General features: G+C 43.3%; 1 protein-coding gene across 5 annotated transcripts in view; it reads left to right on the top strand.

Annotated features, from left to right (window-relative positions):
* Nucleotides 1–20123, top strand: part of SYT6 (synaptotagmin 6) — a 180021-nt gene that overhangs the window by 138871 nt on the left and 21027 nt on the right. For all 5 annotated transcript variants that reach the window (XM_056844229.1, XM_056844232.1, XM_056844231.1 and 2 more), the window contains exon 4: nt 17794–17914. In XM_056844229.1, coding sequence (XP_056700207.1) covers nt 17794–17914 — 121 coding nt within the window. The remainder of the gene's footprint in view (nt 1–17793; nt 17915–20123) is intronic.

Raw genomic sequence — 20123 nt, 5'->3', positions numbered from 1 at the left:
CTGGGTTGCTTTATGCCTAACATTTTTGAGTATGCTCAATACTTATGTTTACCTTCCTATTGCTGGGGTTGCCAACCTACAGGTAATAGCTGGAGATGTCCTGCTATTACAACTGATCTCCGGCCAATACAGATCTGTTCACCTGGAGATAATGGTCGCTTTGGCAATTGGCCTCTATGGCATTGAAGTCCTTCCCCTCTCCAAACCCCGCCCTCCTCAGGCTCTGCCCCAAAAACGTCCCACCAATGGCAGGGAAGGACCTGGCAATCCCACCTATTGCACACCTAGGAAATTGTGGTTTCTAGCACAGTGAATATTACAGGATTGTCTCTACTTCTTTCTTCCCATTCCCAAAAGTCATCTTATAATTAATTTTAAGGAGATGGGTTGCCCATTCTGATTTCTAGTTTGACTAAAAGGACTGCTATAGACTATGCCAAAGGATCTTTCATATACACATTTAAACAGAGAATTATAGCAAGGAAGGGCCAGTACCCAAGACTGACCTTTGACCTGTCATGTGCTCTCAGATTAACCTAACTGGCAGGGTTGTTGTGAGGATAAAATGGAGGAGAGGCAAATGCTGCAAACTGCTTTAGGTTCCCTATGGGAAGAAAGAAATGAAGTAATAAATTTCTGTAAAAAAAGCAATGGGCACAAATCAGGCTTCCTGCAGCCCAGGTGAAAAATGTTCTAATGCTTTAGGAATACTGAGAATAAGGCAAATCATTCCATACCAGCAATGATCACTGTTCCCAAACACCCTATAAGGGTGTCAGATCTTACTGAGCAACTTATGAAGACCTAACTAATCCTTCCAGTACTGACAGCGGCATTCTGGAATCAGGACTTGAGAACAAAGGGCATGCTAATGCTTTCACAACCTAATTCTCCCTGGCACCATCAGTTTGTCTCATTTAGAGTTTCTTCCCCAAACAATGTTTTCTCCTTCAGTGATATGAAATGTCTCAAATGTGAAATCTTAAGCTGAAATGCCCGACTTGCTCCCGCATTAAGGCAGTCTCAACTGCAAATCACTTTTAGCATTCCTAATTAAGCAAAAAGAGCAGTGTTGTGGTTAATGTGAATGATCTGGCTCCCATCTCTGTTAACATTCTCTCTCTCTTTCCCTCTCTTAACACCTGTGCACATTTCCATATATCCTGATGATGTCCAAAGACTGATTAGGTCAATATCTGCTTAGCTTAAGCAATGCTGAAGCCTCAGATACTCCCAGGTCATTTACACATGGTCGCTTTACCCTCCTTTATTCGCTGTATCAGCCAGGATCAAATTTTTCAGTATGCACATTACCTCATTCCTTGGAAGATCAACACTGTTTCAATGCAAAACAAACGCAGCTTTTCCCCTTCCTCTTCTGGCCTGAATTAAATCATTCATCCTGGCTCATTCCGGAGTCACAGAGCATGTATACTCTGTTCTTGGGTTGAGCTTCGCCCCACCTTTTTCCAAACCCCTCTTCAAGGCAGCAAGCAGATAGCCAAACAGGGGGAGCACAGAAGATTGGCTTCTCTCACAGCCAATCATGAAGCAGTGTGTAAAGAGGCAGTGTGTAAACGAGGCTTGAATTTCTCCCCCCCCCTTCTTTCAGATTGCTCCGTTTTTTGTTTTTTTTTTGTTCTTAAAATGCTTTTTTATGCGGCAGTTGGGTCTGGGGGGAAGGAAATCTTCTCTCAGGGTGAGTACTGCGAAGTCAGCCAATTATAGAGCAGCATTTAAAGGGGTGGGACTTGATTTGAACTTGGGAGACTGCTTTTCTGTATTCATGCCTCCATTAGCACACAGTTTCATCCCTGATCATTCCAGCCAATGCATACAGTTTTCCCCAACCCAGGTTACTTTGATCCTGGCTGAAACGGGGAGTAAAGAAGGTTAAAACAACCATGCATAAATGACCCCAGACTACTCACTTGGCCTCTTAAAAATTCTCTAAAATACTACATGAATTTTATTTATTGATAGAATTATATGTTTTAAAGAAAGGTATGAACATTTGACGCTGCCTGAATCAGAGTCAAGGTCTTAGGCTGCGATCTTTCTCATCAGTTGTATGCAAGATATTTATACAGGAGATGCAAAGGATTAACAATGCAGCCCTAAACAGGGTTATACCCTTCTAAAGCCATTGAAGTCAGTGTGACCCTTCCATATTTATAAAACACTTTAAAGACAAGTGCACAAATGCTCTGGAACTGGACAAGGCACCACACTGATTTCATGGGCACTGGCAAGCAGAACCACTTTTTCCCCAAAGCTCCGCTCTAGAAAAACGTTTGTACTAAACTTGGTGAGGGTGCTTCCAAACTAGAAAAAGAAAGGGGTTTCATATCCTCTGAGGTGTTTCACAGGTCCCCACTTGTGAGATCATTAAACAAGATTCACAGCCAGAATATACAAACATCACAAGCCCATTGCCAACCCAATCAATCTAAGCCAGAAAGACAAAGAGTGGAACATCAGCTGAGAACCAAAGTATATGTTGCATCTACCACATAATCCCCACAGCCTGGGGACCTGCAGCAAGACACCAGCTGTGAACTCCCCATGGGAACTCAATTCAGAAAGGCCACAGGGGTCTACAGTACCTACAATGCTTCTGAACTGAGTTCCCATGGGAATCCCACAGCTATCGTATGGCTGTGGTGACCACGAGGCAGATGGAACGTAGTTAGAAACATAGAATCATATAAGGACCACTAGGGTCATTTAGTCCAACCCCCTGCCCAATGCAGGAAATTAGCAATAACCCCCCCACATCCCCAGTGACCCCAACCCTCCCCCCACCATGCAGGATCCCACAATCAAAGCACTCCCGACAGATGGCCATCCAGCCTCTGCTTAATGACCTCCAAAGACGGGGACTCCACCACCCTCCAAGGCAGTGCATTCCACCATCGAACAGCCCTCTCCATCAGGAACTTCTTCCTAATGTTTAGGTGGAATCGCTTTTCTCTTAGTTTAAATCCATTACTCCGTATCCTAGTCTCTGAAGCAACAGAGAACAAGCTAGTTCCCTCATCAACATGACATCCCTTCAAATATTTAAACATGGCTACCTCAACTTTCTCTTCTCCAAACTAAACAAACCCAACTCCCTAAGTCTCTCCTCTCTAGGGCATGGATTCCAGACCTTTGACCATTCTGGTCGCCCTACTCTGGACACGCTCCAACTTGCCAACATCCTTCTTAAATTGTGGAGCCCAAAAGTAGACACAGTATTCCATGTGAGGTCTGACCAATGCAGAATACAGTGGTAGTATTACTTCCCTTGATCTAGACACAATACTCCCATTGATGCAATACTCCTATTGAGACTTACAGCCCAGTCCTGAAGGGGGGGGCAAATCCATGGTGGCCAGGAACAGCGCAACCATGCCACCTCTTCAGAGGGTTCCCAGCCGCCCCAAAGGCAAAATGAGAAGTTTAAAAATCAAAAAACTAAAAACAGACGGATCCCCCATTGCCTACAACTGGGCTGCGCCATCCAAAAAGGTAGTGCAGTACCACCGCAGTGCAAGGGGGCATTCCTGGGGCAAAAGGGCTGAGGAGGGTGCCTCATGGCAGCTCCTCCCCCAGCAACACCCTGGGAATGCCACACACACACACACACACACCAGTGCGGGCTTTCCCTTATGGGCTGTGCTGGCGGGGGGGGGGGCTGGCAGCTCTCGGATGCCGGCGGGTTTGCCCCACAAGCACGTTGGCTCCTTAGGAGCTTCGCCCCCGCCCTTCAGGAATGCGCTTAAAGGGTGGCAAAGTAGAGAACAGCTACAAGACAGAGCAAAGGAACAATAAATGTAGTACTAAGAATTAACTTTCAAATTATCATCAGGATCATATTATTTGTTTATAAATGCCTAAAACTGCTAAATAATGTACGATATTTTTTTAAAAACACAACCTGCCCACACACTTACGATCTACACAATCAGTTTCCTCATTTCCTTTTTAAATTGTGTGCTCATGGGAGGTTTATTTTAATTTACTCAAAGACAGCCAAAGGTAAGTAAATAAGGCTATTTGCCAAGGAATTGATACAATTGCTGAACAATGCAAGCTTCATGGTTCTGCTCTTTAAAGTTTAGGCTACAATAAATCTGTTAGTCTTTAAGGTATCACAGGAGTCTTCTATTGTTTTTGCTGCAATAGACTAACAGTACAATCTTAAGAACACTTCCCTGGGAGTAAGCCCCATTGAATAGACTTGACCATGATTCTGAGTAGACCTGTTTAGGATTGCTCTCTACCTCAGTTGCCTTGCTGTAATTTGTTTTTATAAAGCTTGTGATAGCAAGGCACAAACTCCTGACTTGTGTGTTTTGAGAGATTCCCATTGTTTCTGATTATCCTTGGCTTTCATTCCTAGCATCATAATTTATGTATTGTTTATAAAAGAATCTAAAATAGTTTATGAATAAAATTCCCTGGGCCTTTCCCACAGGCTCACAGTCTATAACAAAACAACGCAACAATGTAAAAACAAAAGAGGACCTCGAATTACTTACAATAATTAACCTGACAATAAGTTTAGAGTCTAAGACATTAAATAGAGCACCAAGAAGGAAATGGAAGAAGTGAAAGAGGTGTTAATTAGTTTATTACTATGGTCACTGACCAGCAGAAAAAACAACAATATCCACACCAGATAATAAGAAAACCACAACAGCAGCTACAACTGCTACTACTCCTACTACAAATAATCTAAGCCTAAAGATTACATATTGCATGTATGAATAAAATTTATAAACATCGTGAGAGAGGTGTTTTTCACATTCTTCTAGAACAGGACAATGAGGTCAGCTGATTCTCTGAAAGGAGATAGTTGCATGAATTCAGGGGCTGTGAGTGAGAACAGAAGCTTATGGGGGGAAGAATTTGATCAACAGGGATGAAAACAGAAAGAAAACAAGAGTTGGGGTAAAGATGGTGTGTGTAAAAGCTTACCCTTCACCCAAGGCACTTCTCCCCTTTGGTTTGAATTAATTAATGTCCAATTACACTTCCTATTTGTGACTGCCTTTCTGATTCTTCAGTTAAACTATTGGTTATAGCTTGATGATCAGACATCGCCCATTTTGATAAGAGCTTCAGTTACAAATTAGATTTTAAAAAACTAACTTCATGAGGCAGTGCAGTTTTATGGTATTCCCTCTCCTATGTAAAATATCTGACTTTACATAAAGCATTTCCATCAATATTGTGAGCACATGATTTCTCACTTAATGAAAGTTCAAGAATCATAAATATGAATATGTAGCAGAGAAATAATATAGTTTGCAAACTGAAATTGCTAGGCTTTTGATAACTTTGGGCTTACATGAAGAAGTCTGCAGTGATTTAATCTCTGGTGGCTGTATATAGAATATTTTGGCACCTATTGACTTGTGTACATATATGCTTCCCATGTTGTGTACCTAGTTCACAAAAGACAGGCAAAAGACTGCAGCTGTGGAGTCTATCTCTTTAGCCTATAGGGTAAAGACTCAATTTCCTGTACAAATTACAATTACCAATTTGAGCACTGTGTAAAGGCAGATGTTTACGAAGCCTGAATCTTTTCAAGTGGAAAACATCATTAAAAGTAGATACTCTGTAGACCTGAGCAACCAACTTCAGCTTTCTGCCTCTGCAGAGACTTTTAAAAGAAACATGTGAGGTAGCATAAAAAGCGACAGAATATATTCTACATAAACTGGCAATCATTTGCAATAGGAACAACCACAGACCCCAATGCTTATCAGGGCAGTCCTAAGCAGAGAAGGGTGTAACTCTGTGTAGGATTGTTCTGTTTGTCCCAATGGGGACCCTAAGCAGCTTACCAAAATACAGTAAACAATCTAAACAAAGGAAATAAAATGTAAAACAAGAAATCCCATATGGATCGCCCCTCCCATACATAATATATAAACTGCAGGTTTCTAAATTTGTATTTTTATCTGTTTCCTCTTTAGGATTGCCAGGTCCCTCTGCACCATCAGTGGGAGGTTTTTGGGGCAGAGCCTGAGGAGGGCAGGGTTTGGGGAGGAGAGGGACTTCAGTGCCATAGAGTCCAATAGCCAAAGCGGTCATTTTCTCCAGGTGAACTGAACTCTATCGGCTGGAGATCAGTTGTAATAGCAGGAGATCTCCAGCTAGTACCTGGAGGTTGGCAACACTATTCCTCTTTATAAAGGGCCGCAGGCTACTGATACAGACATCAGAGTATGATGTTTAGTTTGGCCCGATGTTTACCCAATTAAGAGACATGTAATTGTTTGTTTGCTTACACCCAATTTTTCTCCCCAATGGGGACCCAATGTGGTTTGCAACTTCTCCCCTCCTCCATTTTATACTCACAACAACCCAGGGAGGTAGATTAGGCTGTGAGAAAATGACTGGCCCAAGATTACCTAGCAAACTTCCATTCCAGAATAGGGATTCATAATTGGGTCTCCAAGATCCAAGTCCAACATTCTAACCACTGTACCACACTGGCATCAGCACGCTATAGTAATTTTGCAAGGATGGTGAAGTGGTCCAAAGCTCAGCCAAGGCTAAGCACCGTCTATAATATTAATATGTATAATATCAATATGGTTGTCCATCAGCCAAGAGTCTTTGCTGTCCCAGGGCTATTAGGGCTTCCGTCATCAGGGAACTACAACTTTATTTTAACAATAACTGTGAAGCACACCAATGAACATTAAACAGAGTTTTATTTTATTTTTTGGATTGGAGAAGGTAGGCCACAACTCTTTACTGGCAAACAGTTGAAACCGAAGCACATTGGCGTGGCATGAGGAGGTAGATTGGAACATCAGCCGGCCCGCTTGCGAACTGATGTTACAGCCTGCTGGGAGTAGCAAGGTATGGAGGAGCCGGGAATTTACCAGGGCATGTGCCACTTGGTAGTTCCCCCGCCACTCCAGAAGAGGCCAACCACGCTGACCCCAAGTCAGGCGTTTTGAAACCCGCAGCCTCCCCCAAAACCCCTTATGGGGGTCACCCAACAGAGACCGACTGAACCAGCCCCAGCCCCTCTTCATATGCAGAGCAGGAGGACCAGAGTGAAAACTCCCCTCCTGCTCTGCTTCGGCCACACCCAGCCAGCAACTGCCCCCCAAGACTGATAGGCTCGTTTGAGCCTTCAGCTTTCAAACTGATTGGCCGGGAGCTCCCTTGCTCCCAGACCTAATCAGGCCACCATTCTTTTTGGGCATCGGCCGGCAGACTTGCTGACAGCCGGTCCCTCACTTCCCTCCTTCTGCCTCCTGCCTCCCACACAGGACACCAAATCTGGCTCCGGTAAGTCCGGAACCATTGCTTATCTCAGGACTCTTAAGGGCCTTCTTCTCTACATGCTTCTCAGGGCCATATTAAATGTCATGGCCACCACAGGTTCGATCCATGGCTGCTGACTCTATTTTACAGAAGAATTTGACCATTTAAAAATGCTGTGAGGGTCAGGCTTGCAGCACAGGGGAACCAGGAGATCCCCCGCCCCGGGACCTTTTCAAGTACCAAAACTGTTTCAGCACTTAAAAGGGGGGGCAACATGGCCTGGTCCCACCACACCAGGCCCCTCACGGCATTTTTTAAATGGCCAGATTCTTCCCTAAAATGGAAGTGGCAGCCACGGGTCAAACCTGTAGCTACCATTACATCTAATTTGGTGCTCAGGCATCCTGGTAAAAAAACTTTTTTCTTCTTACAGTGAATAGTAAGTAACCTTTGCTGTTTAAATTATAAATTATCACTCAAGGTGGTCATTGCCCTCTTCATTGCTCCTTTCCCCCAGATGTTTGGCAAAATATATCAATTTACTTGATTGATCTCTTCAGAGCTAGAAAGTTAATATATATTTTTAAATCTGCTATCAGTTGACAGTCCTAAGCACAACAAATGGCTCCTGTTGAAACAATGAAGATGTGGCTGAGGAAAGAAGCTACTATAACTACTTGTGTTCAAAAGCGTTGTCATGACCAACCTATCATGACTGTAGTACAAAAGGGTGCCTAAAAACACAGAGCAGATTGGATGCTGGATCTGTGTAGGGACTCTTGAAATTTGTGTCAAACTATGTATCAAACTAAATGGAGGCTGGATTAACATTATTATGCAGATGTGCATCTATATCCAGATGTGCATCTGCATCACTTGCGTTGATGACCCATGCTGCATTGGAGTAAGCGCCTACTGCTAAATTATTCTTGATTTATTTGTCAGTATTACCATTGTGATTGTATTTGGCTCAACAACAGTCTTGTGAGGTAGGTCACCTTTATTCGGGATTTATAGAGAGGAGTTGATTATGGTTCTTAATCTAAAGCTGCACAATGGGTAAATTGTAGAAGTGCAACTTGTCTTCACAGAATTCTGTTTGTCACTCTCCTGTTTCATTTTGTGCTCCTAGCCCAAATCTTCTAATAGTATTTAATTCTGCTTTGTTTCCTACTTTTGCATTCCAGTCAGCTATGCTTATCAGCACATCTTGTTTCGGTATGTGATCAATTTCTTCCTGGACAACTGCATAAAAGCTTTCAATTTCTTCCTCATCAGCATCTGTAGTTGGGGCATAAACCTGAATGATGCTTATACTGATCTTTCCATGAAGTCTGATTGATATTATTCGGTCAGACTTTATATTATAGTCCCTGACTGCCTATGCTACATCTTGCTTCATTATTAGTACAACTCTGTTTCTTCTGTGTTTGTCATTCCCCAGGTAAAACACTTCGTAAATTTCTGATTGAAATTGTCCTAATCCAGTCCACTTTAGTTCATTCACTGCCAGGATTGCAATGTTTAAATGTTCCATTTCTCATTTCATGATTTCCAGCTTACTTTGATTCATACTTCTCATGTTCCATGTTCCTATTATATATAGTGAACAGCTTTGGACTTTTGCATCCATTCTTGTCAACAACTGAACATCCTTTTGGCTTTAATCCAGTTGTGTTATTAAGAATAGTACCACTCATCATCAGCTTTTCCCCAGTAGCTGATTGAGTGCCATCCAATCTGGGAGTTCCATCTTCTAGCACTATATCTTTTTCATTTTGGACTGTCTCATCATAGGGTTTTCAGAAGTTGTTTCAGAAGTAGTTTGCCATTGCCTTCTTCTGTGCAGTACTAACCAGGGTTAGCTGAAGTGGCACTGCCATTGTCTAGGAAAGATCCTCTGCTGGTAGGGTTGCCAACCTCCAGGTACTAGCAGGAGATCTCCTGCTATTACAACTGGTCTCCAGCCGATAGAGATCGGTTCACCTGGAGAAAATCGCTACTTTGGCAATTGGACTCTATGGCACTGAAGTCCCTCCCCTCCCCAAACCCTGCCCTCCTCAGGCTCCGTCCCAAAAACCTCCTGCCAGTGGCAAAGAGGGACCTGGCAACCCTATCTGCTGGTGTCATCTTCCAATACTGCTATTGCCCAGTAGCTACCCTTCTAAGATTCTTCCAGCCACATCAGCAGAAAAGACAAGACAGAGAACCCTTCCTTAATACCAGTTTCAAAATCCCAGGGAGCCAGGTGGCCTGCAGAGAGTAATATGACTCACAGTAGTCCTCTTCCTAGGCTTCTGGCTCAATTTTTATTCTGGGGGGGGGGGGAAGCAAAGAAATTTATTTGATGGAGCTGCAAATAACATAGGCTTGATTGTCTGGCAACAGTTCTGTTTACAGCTAACTGCCTATGAACATGGGTCCTTTTTTTTTAAACACAGGGAAGTTTTCTTGGAGGCCTAACAAGGAAGTTCTTGCGTGTGCTCAGCCTGCTTCCAGAATATCTAGTACCTTTCTGCTTTAGCTGGTGTGATACAGCAGTGTGACCAAATTTGAAAGAAAAAAAATTGTTTTGTCTGAACACTGATGTGTTTATATCAAATATTTTATTGAAGTCTCTATAGAAGAGCATCAATACATTGATCCTCTATTTTAACAGGCAGGTGTCAGCCTGGCGCAACCTCATAAGAGTATCTTCAACTAGCAAAGACATAACTTGAGGGCCAAAGTAAGTGAGATGGCAGGAGATCCATAATTGGATCTGCCAGGGATTCTTTTTTAATTAAAAGCAGCTGCAGGGAGCAGGGGTGGGGACTAAATGAAGTTTCTGTCACATTGGAACTACAGTGCTGGGAAAGGGGGTATCTCCCCCCCCCATAATTTTTTCCTGATCTAAATTACTGTGCTATCTGCCCCTTAACCGACAACATATAAGTGCAAATTGATTACATATTTCCCTGCAGACACATACACAGTTGAGAATTTCCACAGCAGCGGCCCTAGAAGACAATTCCCTTTTGAAATCAGTCAGAATTCTGAGCGGGACTTCCAAGTCTCTGGCTGTATCATGTCTGTTTCTGCCACAGTTCACCTCCTGTGTTGTCTTGGGCAGTTACATTATGCATTCATACAAGCAGTGGTTGAGCACAAAAATCTTGAGCACAAAGCTCTGCCACTTGAGCAGTGGGGACAACTGCATATCTGGAGAAAGCAGATGCTTTACAGAATTGCAAGGCAAATAACCCTACTAGCTGTGGCGAATGAAGGGAGCCTCCATATCCAGAAGCAGAAACACCAGTGCTGGGAGGCAACCTTAGGGGAAGGCCTCAGCCTCTATGCCCTGTCTGTTTGTCCCCTCAGGGCAACTGGTTGGCCACTGCGTGAAAAAGTATGCTGGACTAGATGGACTGCTGTTCTGATCCAGCAGGACCTGTTTATATCCTTATGGTACCCTGAACAGAGCAAGCAAGCATGATGGCAGCAAAGACTGGCTTAGTGCAAGCATGCTGTGGTACTGTTCTTCACAGCAACTGTAGCAGTGTTTTTTTTCTGCCTCTAGCAGAAAGGTGCCAAATGGGGCTTTTACGACAGGTTACCAGGCTCCAGTTGCACATTGCATGAGAAAACGGAGACTGGATCCCTTGATACTTTAACATTAACAGACAGCCATGGGTGAGGCTTAACTGGGAGGGGTTAACTCTTACAGTACACACACATACATATAGTATTCCCTTGATAGAAGAACTCTCCCTTCCTGCCCAAGCTGCTATTAGCCTGGGGGCAGGGGGGGCGTTAGGGTTGCCAGCTCTGGGTTGGGAAATACTTGGAGGTTTTTGGGCAGAGTCTGAGGAGCGCAGGGTTTGGGGAAGGGAGGGACTTCAATGCCATAGAGTCCAATTGCCCAAGTAGCCATTTTCTCCAGGTGAACTGATTTCTATTTCTGGAGATGAGTTGTAATAGCGGGAGATCTCCAGCTAGTACCTGGAGGATGGCAACCCTGGGAGGGGGGAGCAGGTACCTATGTCAAAATTAATCTTCCCTATTGATACCACATCTACAGCTAAACTCTCCATCGTGAGTCGCTCTTGGTTAGAAATGCCTTCTAATCGTAAGTCCTCTTGGGTGTCTGTTTTCCTAAATGTACAGATACCGGTAAATGAGTGAAGTCTCTCCTGGCCTAGTTTGGGAAAAGAAAAACATCCATTCAGAAGGCAGGGGCACACTGTGGTCAAATTATGATTGTGCCATTTTAGCAGAGCTTCTGAAGGGTTATCTGGAAATGACTAGGCATTAATAACACAGCCTGATTGCTGCGCTGATTAGAACGAATTGCTCCGGCAGCTATCACCACTGGGCTTATGGAATGCATTGCAGGAATGCTCTTTCCAATTAAGCTCAAGTATTTCTCATCAGGTTTTGATAGAACTCTGTAGTTGGTGGTTCTGCCCAGCAGCAGATTCAAAGCATCTGGTCCCCTAAATTAGGGCTATCTAGGCATGCTGTAACACACACAGTATTACCAGGGCAATCCAGCTTTCTGAAAAGAACGCTCAGGTTTGGAGAATGAGAACTTTTTTGCTGCTCTGTAGCATGTTTGTTTATTTATTTGCAAAATTTCTATACCACCTCTCCAGAGAACCTATTTGAGTCAGTTTACAAAGAAAAACGGGATATAAGCATAAGCCAGTATAAAAATCATTTAAAACTAACAAAAACTCAGCATTTTCTGAAGTTTTTTCCCCATATGCAAGCGTTAAATCTGCTTGGAGCCTCTCTCCTGCTTTATATAAACGTTGGAGCATTGTTAAGGCAGAGGAGAAGATTTGTAACTCAGAGGCATTTGTAACTCAGATTAATACTCTAAAAGCAGTGTCATTCACAGGTCTCCCAAGCACTTGTACATTAGACCAACAAGCCTCTTTGCCTCCAACTAGTGAGTGTGGGAAGCTGGGCCAGGCCGCTTCCTCTGCTTCTGCCCTCCCTTCTGTGTATGGGCAACCAGGCTTCCAACAACTGGGACTGTTCCATTGGGAGTCTCTCTTTCCTTTGCACCAGGTGTAGCAAACCCCCAAACCATCCCTATATTGCAATTGATGCCCAGTTGCGTTTAGTAGCCTTCCACAGTTGCAGTGATAGTGACAAATAGATCTGGCAATATTTAGGGAGTCTATGATGCAGTGAATAACATCCAGGATTGCACACTGGGAGGGAAGGGCTCATGTCAGTGGGTTGTTTTGCCACTGATATGCAGCATAGTGTTTCCATCCCTGTTTCCCCCCTCCCAATTCCACATGCCTTTAATGGGTACCTTAGAGTTTGGAAAGGCTTTGACTCTTTCCTCATTTGCATAGCGTGGTCATCTTCTGTTCCTTTGGATGCAACTGCAATGTAAATCAATATTAATGTGTCTGTCAATCTGCATATCTAAGAGTGGATTTAAGAGGCTTTAAGAGGGGAGTGGACGTGTTCATGGAGGAGAGGGGTATTCATGGCTAGAAGTAAAAATGGATATTAGTGATGATGCTTACCTATTATCTCCAGGATCAGAGGAGCATGCCTATTATATTAGGGGCTTTGGAACACAGGCAGGATAATGCTGCCTCACTTTCTTGCTTGTGGGCTTCCTAGAGGCACCTGGTTGGCCACTGTGAGAACAGACTGCTGGATAGGGCTGTCAATTCGGTTCGGCCCGAACTGAAAATCAGCCGAATTTCCCTTGATTCGGCGGTTTTTAGTTCGGGAGGAACCGAACTCAAAACTGGCGGGCAACCGGGGGGGCCGAATTCAGCGAGTTCGGGAGTTGGCGAATAAATTCGGCCAATTCGGGGCGTCAGTAAGCAGCATAACCTTCAGTAAGCAGCATTCTCCTCCCCCGGCCAATCGGTGGCCAAGCTGGGTCTTCTTCTGGCCAATCAGTCAGGATTGAGTACTGGAGGAATCAGCTGATGTGCGGCCCGGCCGGGGAAAGAGAGAGAGAGAGGGAAATCCTCGTGTGTGTGTGTGTGTGGGGGTGCTTGTGCACATTCGCTCCTTTCTGTGGCTGCAGGGGGCATATTTTTTGGGGTACAGACACAAAACTTTCACTGGAGCTTCAGATGAAGCTTCTTAAGATACCCTCCAAGTTTTGTAAACATTGGGTCAGGGGGTCCCGAGATATGGGCTCCCCCCTTTTTCTTTTCATGGCTGCAGGGGGTGCATTTTTGGGGGTACAGACCCCAAACTTTGAGCGGAGTTTCAGACCAGTGTTCTTAAGATACCCCCCAAGTTTTGTAAACATTGGGTCAGGGGGTCTCGAGATATGGGCTCTCCCCCTTTTCCCTCCCCCCTTTTTCCATTTATGTGGCTGCAGGGGGCACTTTTTTGGGGATATAGCCCCCAAACTTTTAGCATAGCTTCTGACAATTATTCTTAAGATACTACCCAAGTTTTGTAAAGATGGGTTCAGTGGGGGCAGAAATATCGCCTCCCCCCTTTTCTCTTTCCATGGCTGCAGGGGGCGCATTTTTGGGGGTGCAGATCCCAAACTTTGAGCGGAGCTTCAGTCAAGGCTTTTTAAGAGACCACCCAAGTTTTGTAAACATTGGGTCAGGGCCCCCCGAGATATGGGCTTTCCCCTTTTCCCTATTGGGATGAATGGATCACCCTCGAGAGATGCATACATATGGATCTTATATTGGATACAAATGGAATCATATTGGATTACCCAGCCTCCCAGCCCCTCCTGCTGGAACAGAAGACAGCCACAGTAAGACCCCTTTGGGGGCTTTAATCTATAATTTTTCTTTTCTGTGTGTGTGTGGGGGGGAAAGCAGAGTCTGTGTGTGTGTGTGGGGAGGGAGCAGTTTCTGTGGGTGGGGGGGGGAAGCCAAAGGGGGCTTTTGCCGGTTCTGCCTGGGGTGTGTGTTCCCCCTCCAGTCTCTCTCTCCCTGGTTTGAGGGGGGGCTTCATTTTTATTCTTCAGGTTTTTCCTCCTCTCTCTCCCTGGTTTGAGGGGGGGCTTCATTTTTATTCTTCAGGTTTTTCCTCATTCATAAGATCAGTTAGGTTATTTTGATGCTTGCTCAAAACTGGTTTTCAAATGGTGACTTAAAGAATGCATCTGCCTGGTCCCAAGTCCAATGCAAAAGGAGAAATTCCACCCCCTCCTGCTCATTATGCATAGCTAGCTGCCTCTGTCCCTTTCCATGGTATGCAAACTCCCAGGTGTCAGGTGTTGCTTTGCACTGTTGCAAAGGTGTTGCATTGCGTATTTGTGTTGCTTTGCAGTTGTATTGTTTTGCAAAATTCTTCACACCTGCCCCGCCCTTTGCATGTTTGCAAAGGTGTTGCTTTTCAGTTGTGTTGCTTTGCAAAGTTCTTAGCACCTGCCCCGCCCTTGCTCTCATCAGCTGTTTGTCGGGGCTGGGAGCTTTGTGCGTGGGCGGCAAGCTCAGCTGAGAGATACACATTAAGGGTGGGGGGACCCCTTTCAGGGCCCATATCTCAGCCCCCCCTGACCCAATCTTTACAAAACTTGGGGAGTCTTTCAATATACGTCCTTTGAAGCTCTGCTGAAAGTTTGGGACCTCTAAGCCAAAAAATGCCCCCCCCCCAGAGCCGCGGAAAGGCGCGATTGTGTTTTTAATGGCTTTATTCGGCCGAATTTTTTTTCCGAACTTTGAATTCCCACCGAATTGAACGGATCCGAAGTGAGGGAGTTCGGACTTCAGCACGTACCGAACCCACAAGGGCCAAATTCAGCCGAATCCGAACTGTACCGAATTTTTTTTTTTTTGACAGCCCTACTGCTGGACTTGATGGACCTTGATCTGATCCAGCATGGCCTTTCTTATGTTCTTATCTACCTATCTGCCCAGCTTGTTAGAACTGAGAGTTAATGTGGGCTCATGGTTACTGAGCTCTGACATTGGGACACCTACTAAGGTAAAATATTTTCAGCTCAAGCAAGTAACTTTGTCAAGCAGGCTTTGTTTCAACCAAAGTTAAGCCTAGGAGCCTGTTTTCAGTGCCAAGATTCAACACTTTGAAGACTGTGAAGTAATAATACTGAAGATTACTGTGTATGTGCAAAGCATGAATGAATTTTCACAGCTATCCCCAGTATACTTGGGTTGAGATTTCAAGGGCGGAAGAGGAAGGTTCAGGCAAATTTGAGATCCAGCACATCTTTTTGAAAACCAGCACTGCAGTCAAGTCAATAGTTCTCAGGGTGTTCTTGTGCATGAAGCTTAAATACTCCTTTGAGCTTATGCGCACAATGTGAATGTAGTTAATATGAAGCATATAAGCTGTACATTTTTGCTGTGGATCCTTTAAAATCAGAAGTATCAAATGTGAAGCACCTTCAGACTGATAATGCTTACCACTTAAATGGTTGTGAGTTGAATTAAATTATGGTGAAGTGTTTAAAAGTAAAGCTGCCACACAAATGTATATATTCCTATCAATATCCAGCTCCTCGCCACCCGTTACGGGGAGTAAAATATGCACATAATCTCGGCTGTGTTATCTTGCTCAGCTATCTCCAAGGCCTGTTTAGAAGGGTAGAATAAAAAGAACTGAAGCAGATGTTTGAGGTTTCTGAGCAAACCAGTCAGTGAAGGATTCATAAGGAACAGCAGCAGAAAAGGTGATCTGCTTGTTGCCTCAGCATCTCACCAGGTTGTAAATCGAGGGAGTTTCAGTCTTCACTTTCCCCCAGGACTGACTCAACAAGTTTGTGGGAAAGGTACAGCATATCTGACAAAGTTATGGTGCCACCTAGAGGTGTGTAGAAGATCTCATTTCAGTGTTTCTTTGCAATAATCACAGTATTATTAATCACCAGTTAGTTATTTTGATACAATTTAAGCTTTGAGGATGAGTATAAGGTTTGAGGCAACTGATGGTTCATCCTGTTACACAGCAAGTAATGAAAACGAAATGGTGGCTGTTTTTAAAAAAACCCTGTTAGGTTTACAAAGGAGTTGAAGAAATGTTTATTTTATTATTTATTTACTACTTCGTCTTTCTCCCCAGTGGGGAACCAGTGTCTTCTCTTCCATTTTACCCTCCGAATAATCCTGAGGAGTAGATTTGGCTGAGAGTGTGTGAGAGGCCAAATGTCACCCAGCAAGCTTCCATGGCAGAGTGCAGATTTTAACCTGTGTCTCCCAGATCTTAGTCCAACACTCTAACCACTACACCATACTAGATCTCTTGGTCAATAACCTTGGTCAGATATTTTTCTCAGTATTCAAAAGGGATGACCTGTTCTTGCTCTTGTTCTTGAAATAACTTTGTGGTGAAGAAGTCACCTCAAATAATTGTCCAATTTTGCAGGGAAACAGCCCTTTAACATGAAAAGTAAAGTTTGTAGGAAAACATTGCAAAGCCCAGTTTGGATGCATTGCCTGTTAACTTCTGAGAAGCTGAGTTGCTACACTGCTCATTAATTCTGTTTTTGTTAGTAATCTGCAGAAAGAAAAGGCAGAGTACTGGCCTGATCCAAGACTGGTGTATATTGCCATTATGAAGAACCTACATTTAGTTCATCCCAGTTAATTGAGGTCACATTTCACATGGGCCAGGCATTTCCCAATATTCCATTGTTCAATGATGTACTTGTAAAATTAAAGAGTTGAGGAGGGCAGAGCACCTGCAAAAGACATTGTTGCGAGGATTCCTACCTGCTAAAGGTTTGACAGGTTAATAGATATGTGAACATACTGAGGATAAAGGAGATTGTTTTAGAACTGGAATTGGGCCCTGCTGGCTGGAAAATATACATGTGTTGCACTTTTTAATTATACAATAGATTGTGCTCCTTCTACAAGGAGCACAAACAACTGGCAAGATGCTGTGATTTGCTGGTCCACATCTGCATTTAGTATGGTTGTTTAGTGGGGTTTTTTTCTGTACACTGATATCCTGCTTTTCTTCCATCATGGATTAGACCTTTTCATCAATGTTGCTGCATCATTTGCCTTCATACCTGGGGGATGCAGTCTTTAGCCCATAGTCTACCTGAACCACAAAGCCCATAGTCTACTGAGTTGCCAAAAGAGCCCTGGAAAGGGGCCCTGTCCCACCTCCTCACCTGATGGAGGACTGGGGCCAGCATCCTTACATCCTTGTTTGGCATTTTGCATTTCCATGTTTTCCTCACAATTTCTCCAGGCTTTCTCAAACCACCTTTGATCAGATTTGAGAAAACATGAAGAAACAACCAAGAAACCATGGAAGGACAGCAAATGGAAAATGAGGACATGAGGAAGCTAGAATAAAAACCACTGCATATCAGCACACAAACTATAGGAAAACCTCTGAGAAGACCCACTGTCTCCATTTGTGAAACACTTTCAGAGTGGTCTTCTATTATATGCAATTTGTCCTGCCTTGGTACAGAGAGCGGAGATGGGCAGTAAAGCAGGAAATCTGGTAGAAAAGATACAGTTGATGCAAAGCAGAGGAGTTGGGAGGTGACATTGTGCTATCCGTTTCTAATTCTCCATGTTCTCTCTTTTATTAAAGGAAAGTGTGGACCTGGGAGAGATCATGTTTTCCCTTTGTTATCTGCCAACTGCAGGTCGTCTCACTTTAACAGTCATTAAATGCAGGAATCTTAAAGCAATGGATATCACTGGCTACTCAGGTAGGTTTTGGCCATCTTAGAATAAGGCTGTTGCATTTATATTTCTTTGGGCTTGCTTGCTTCATAAGCAGTTGAGAAGCTTTCCTACTCATTCTTCTGTATGTGGATGCCATAGGAGCAAAACTGTCTTTATAACGGAATAGCTGAAATATTTCTCTCACACCCATAGAGAATACAGTGTCATGTGTAAACCAACTAGTCACTTAATACATTTTTGTTTGTGGTCAGAAGAAGTGAAGTGTTGTTGGCATAGTCATCTGAAACGCCCATTAGAGTTATGATATAAGCCAAGAACCTACTTTATTTTAAGTGATGTAGATTAATGTTTAAAAAATGAGTTATATTATTGGAAGTTACATATGGGCATCAAGATGTATTCTTTCCATCCCTCCCACTACCAAGATTCTGTTTTATGCCTTTGCCTTCCTGCTACGTCAGAGGTCACTGTAAGCCTGGATACAAAATAATGTCCCCCCCTCCTTTTTGGAAAACATCTGTATAGAAACTGAAAAACAACATGGATTTTTTAAAAGGAAAAACCATGAATAGGAAACCAAACTCTTGCCATCCATGCATACAGACCATTTTGGTGGTGGTGGTGTGTGTGTGTGTGTGGGGATTCAATTCTAACGTAACATTTCCATATGCATTGTTCTGTGGAAATTGTTCCTCTAGAGAAGAATATTATATCAGAAGAAGACCAAAAATTGGTTATTGGATATTTCCTGCTTCATTTTGGTAGCTTATTCTACTCGACCAAACTGCACCATCAAGGCAAACACATTTTAGGTGCTACACTGTGAAAATTAATCTAATTAGTAAAAATTAGCTTAATTTTTTCAACTCCCAAACAAAACAGTGGCCCTAAGTGAATATATTAAATCACACTGATCTGTGATTTCTGTAAGATGTGCCAATTTTTTGCTGGATTGGATGTTCTAGGATTTTATAGTTTATTTTTCATAGGCTTCTTCCACACAGAGGTTTTTCTCTGTCTTGGCTTCCAAAATGGAGTGATTTTTAATTGGGGGGGGGGGCTTCTACACAATGCTGTGCTGTAATTGTCCTGCTTCCATGTTTTCTTGTCTTCAGTAATCTCTTTCACGAATCTTTTTTTACTCTAATATTGTTTTGAAATAACACAGTCCAAGCTCATTGTGGTAGTTCTCCTAGAGGACTACTGTACATTTTCCTGCCCTTCAAAGATCCCACTCACGTTGGCACCATTTTCCAGTGTTCAGCCCCAGTAAATAAAAAACCATTTCCCACCATTTTTTTACTGTACCACCAGAATACTTTATGGGCGTTTTTTAAAAACCAATAATTGCTATAGCACTATTGCTCTATACCACTACAGTAATGTAGCCTGTAAGAATCTATTGCTACTTATCCATTTAAAATTTTAATGGAATTGTTAGAATGCGATATTGCAAGTATAAATAAAAGAAGGGGGACAATAAGTGGCCACAGAAGCAATGGGTTAGCACACTCCAAGAGCCAATATGAAGTTGCTGTGGAGCACATTTGGAAGAAAAGGGTTAAGAAAAAGACAGGAAAGTGCATGGAAGCTCCAGCGGTCTGCATGTGGATGCTCCAGTGCCAACACATCCACATCTCTGCATTTGCAGTGGCAAGGAAAACAATGTGGAGAACCCTTGCCTAGTGGAAGTAGCCAGAGTCCCACAGAGAATTAGATTTGGAAGAAACTGTGCCACCTATGCCCATCTATCCACCAACCCTTTCCCTTGCAGAAAGAGGCAGTTTGTAAATCTGATTGAAGAGTTCTCAGTTCAAAGTTAAATTCAAGAAACCTGGAACTGAGAGTGTGTCAGTTAGATTTACTGATTGTATCTTCATTTCCTTGTAGATGTGCCCCATGGTTTGCTAGGAAAGCAAGAGGTGACCGGTATGCATATATAATTCAGCAAATACTTTGTCATTACACCTATTTTTTTGATGGCCTACAGACTTCCACATGTCAGTGTCTGTGTTTTGCTGACAAATATTTTAATCTACAGGAGCGATAACTGTAGGCTGTTCGGGTAGACACGTATTTCAACTCAGTTGGCATTTGATACAGCTGGAATCATTGAGAACTGAAGGTTCAGAGGGAAAACAGCTCAGCAGTTCTGCAGTGATGTCCTATATAGTTACTGGAACTTCAAAATACTCAGTGGTTTTCTCCAGCAGCCTACAGAGCATATTCATG

The sequence above is a fragment of the Euleptes europaea genome, chromosome 2 (assembly GCF_029931775.1).
Source record: "Euleptes europaea isolate rEulEur1 chromosome 2, rEulEur1.hap1, whole genome shotgun sequence".
Taxonomy (NCBI): domain Eukaryota; kingdom Metazoa; phylum Chordata; class Lepidosauria; order Squamata; family Sphaerodactylidae; genus Euleptes; species Euleptes europaea.
The sequence above is the reverse complement of the archived record's forward strand: the minus strand, read 5'-3'. Positions and strand labels throughout refer to the sequence as shown.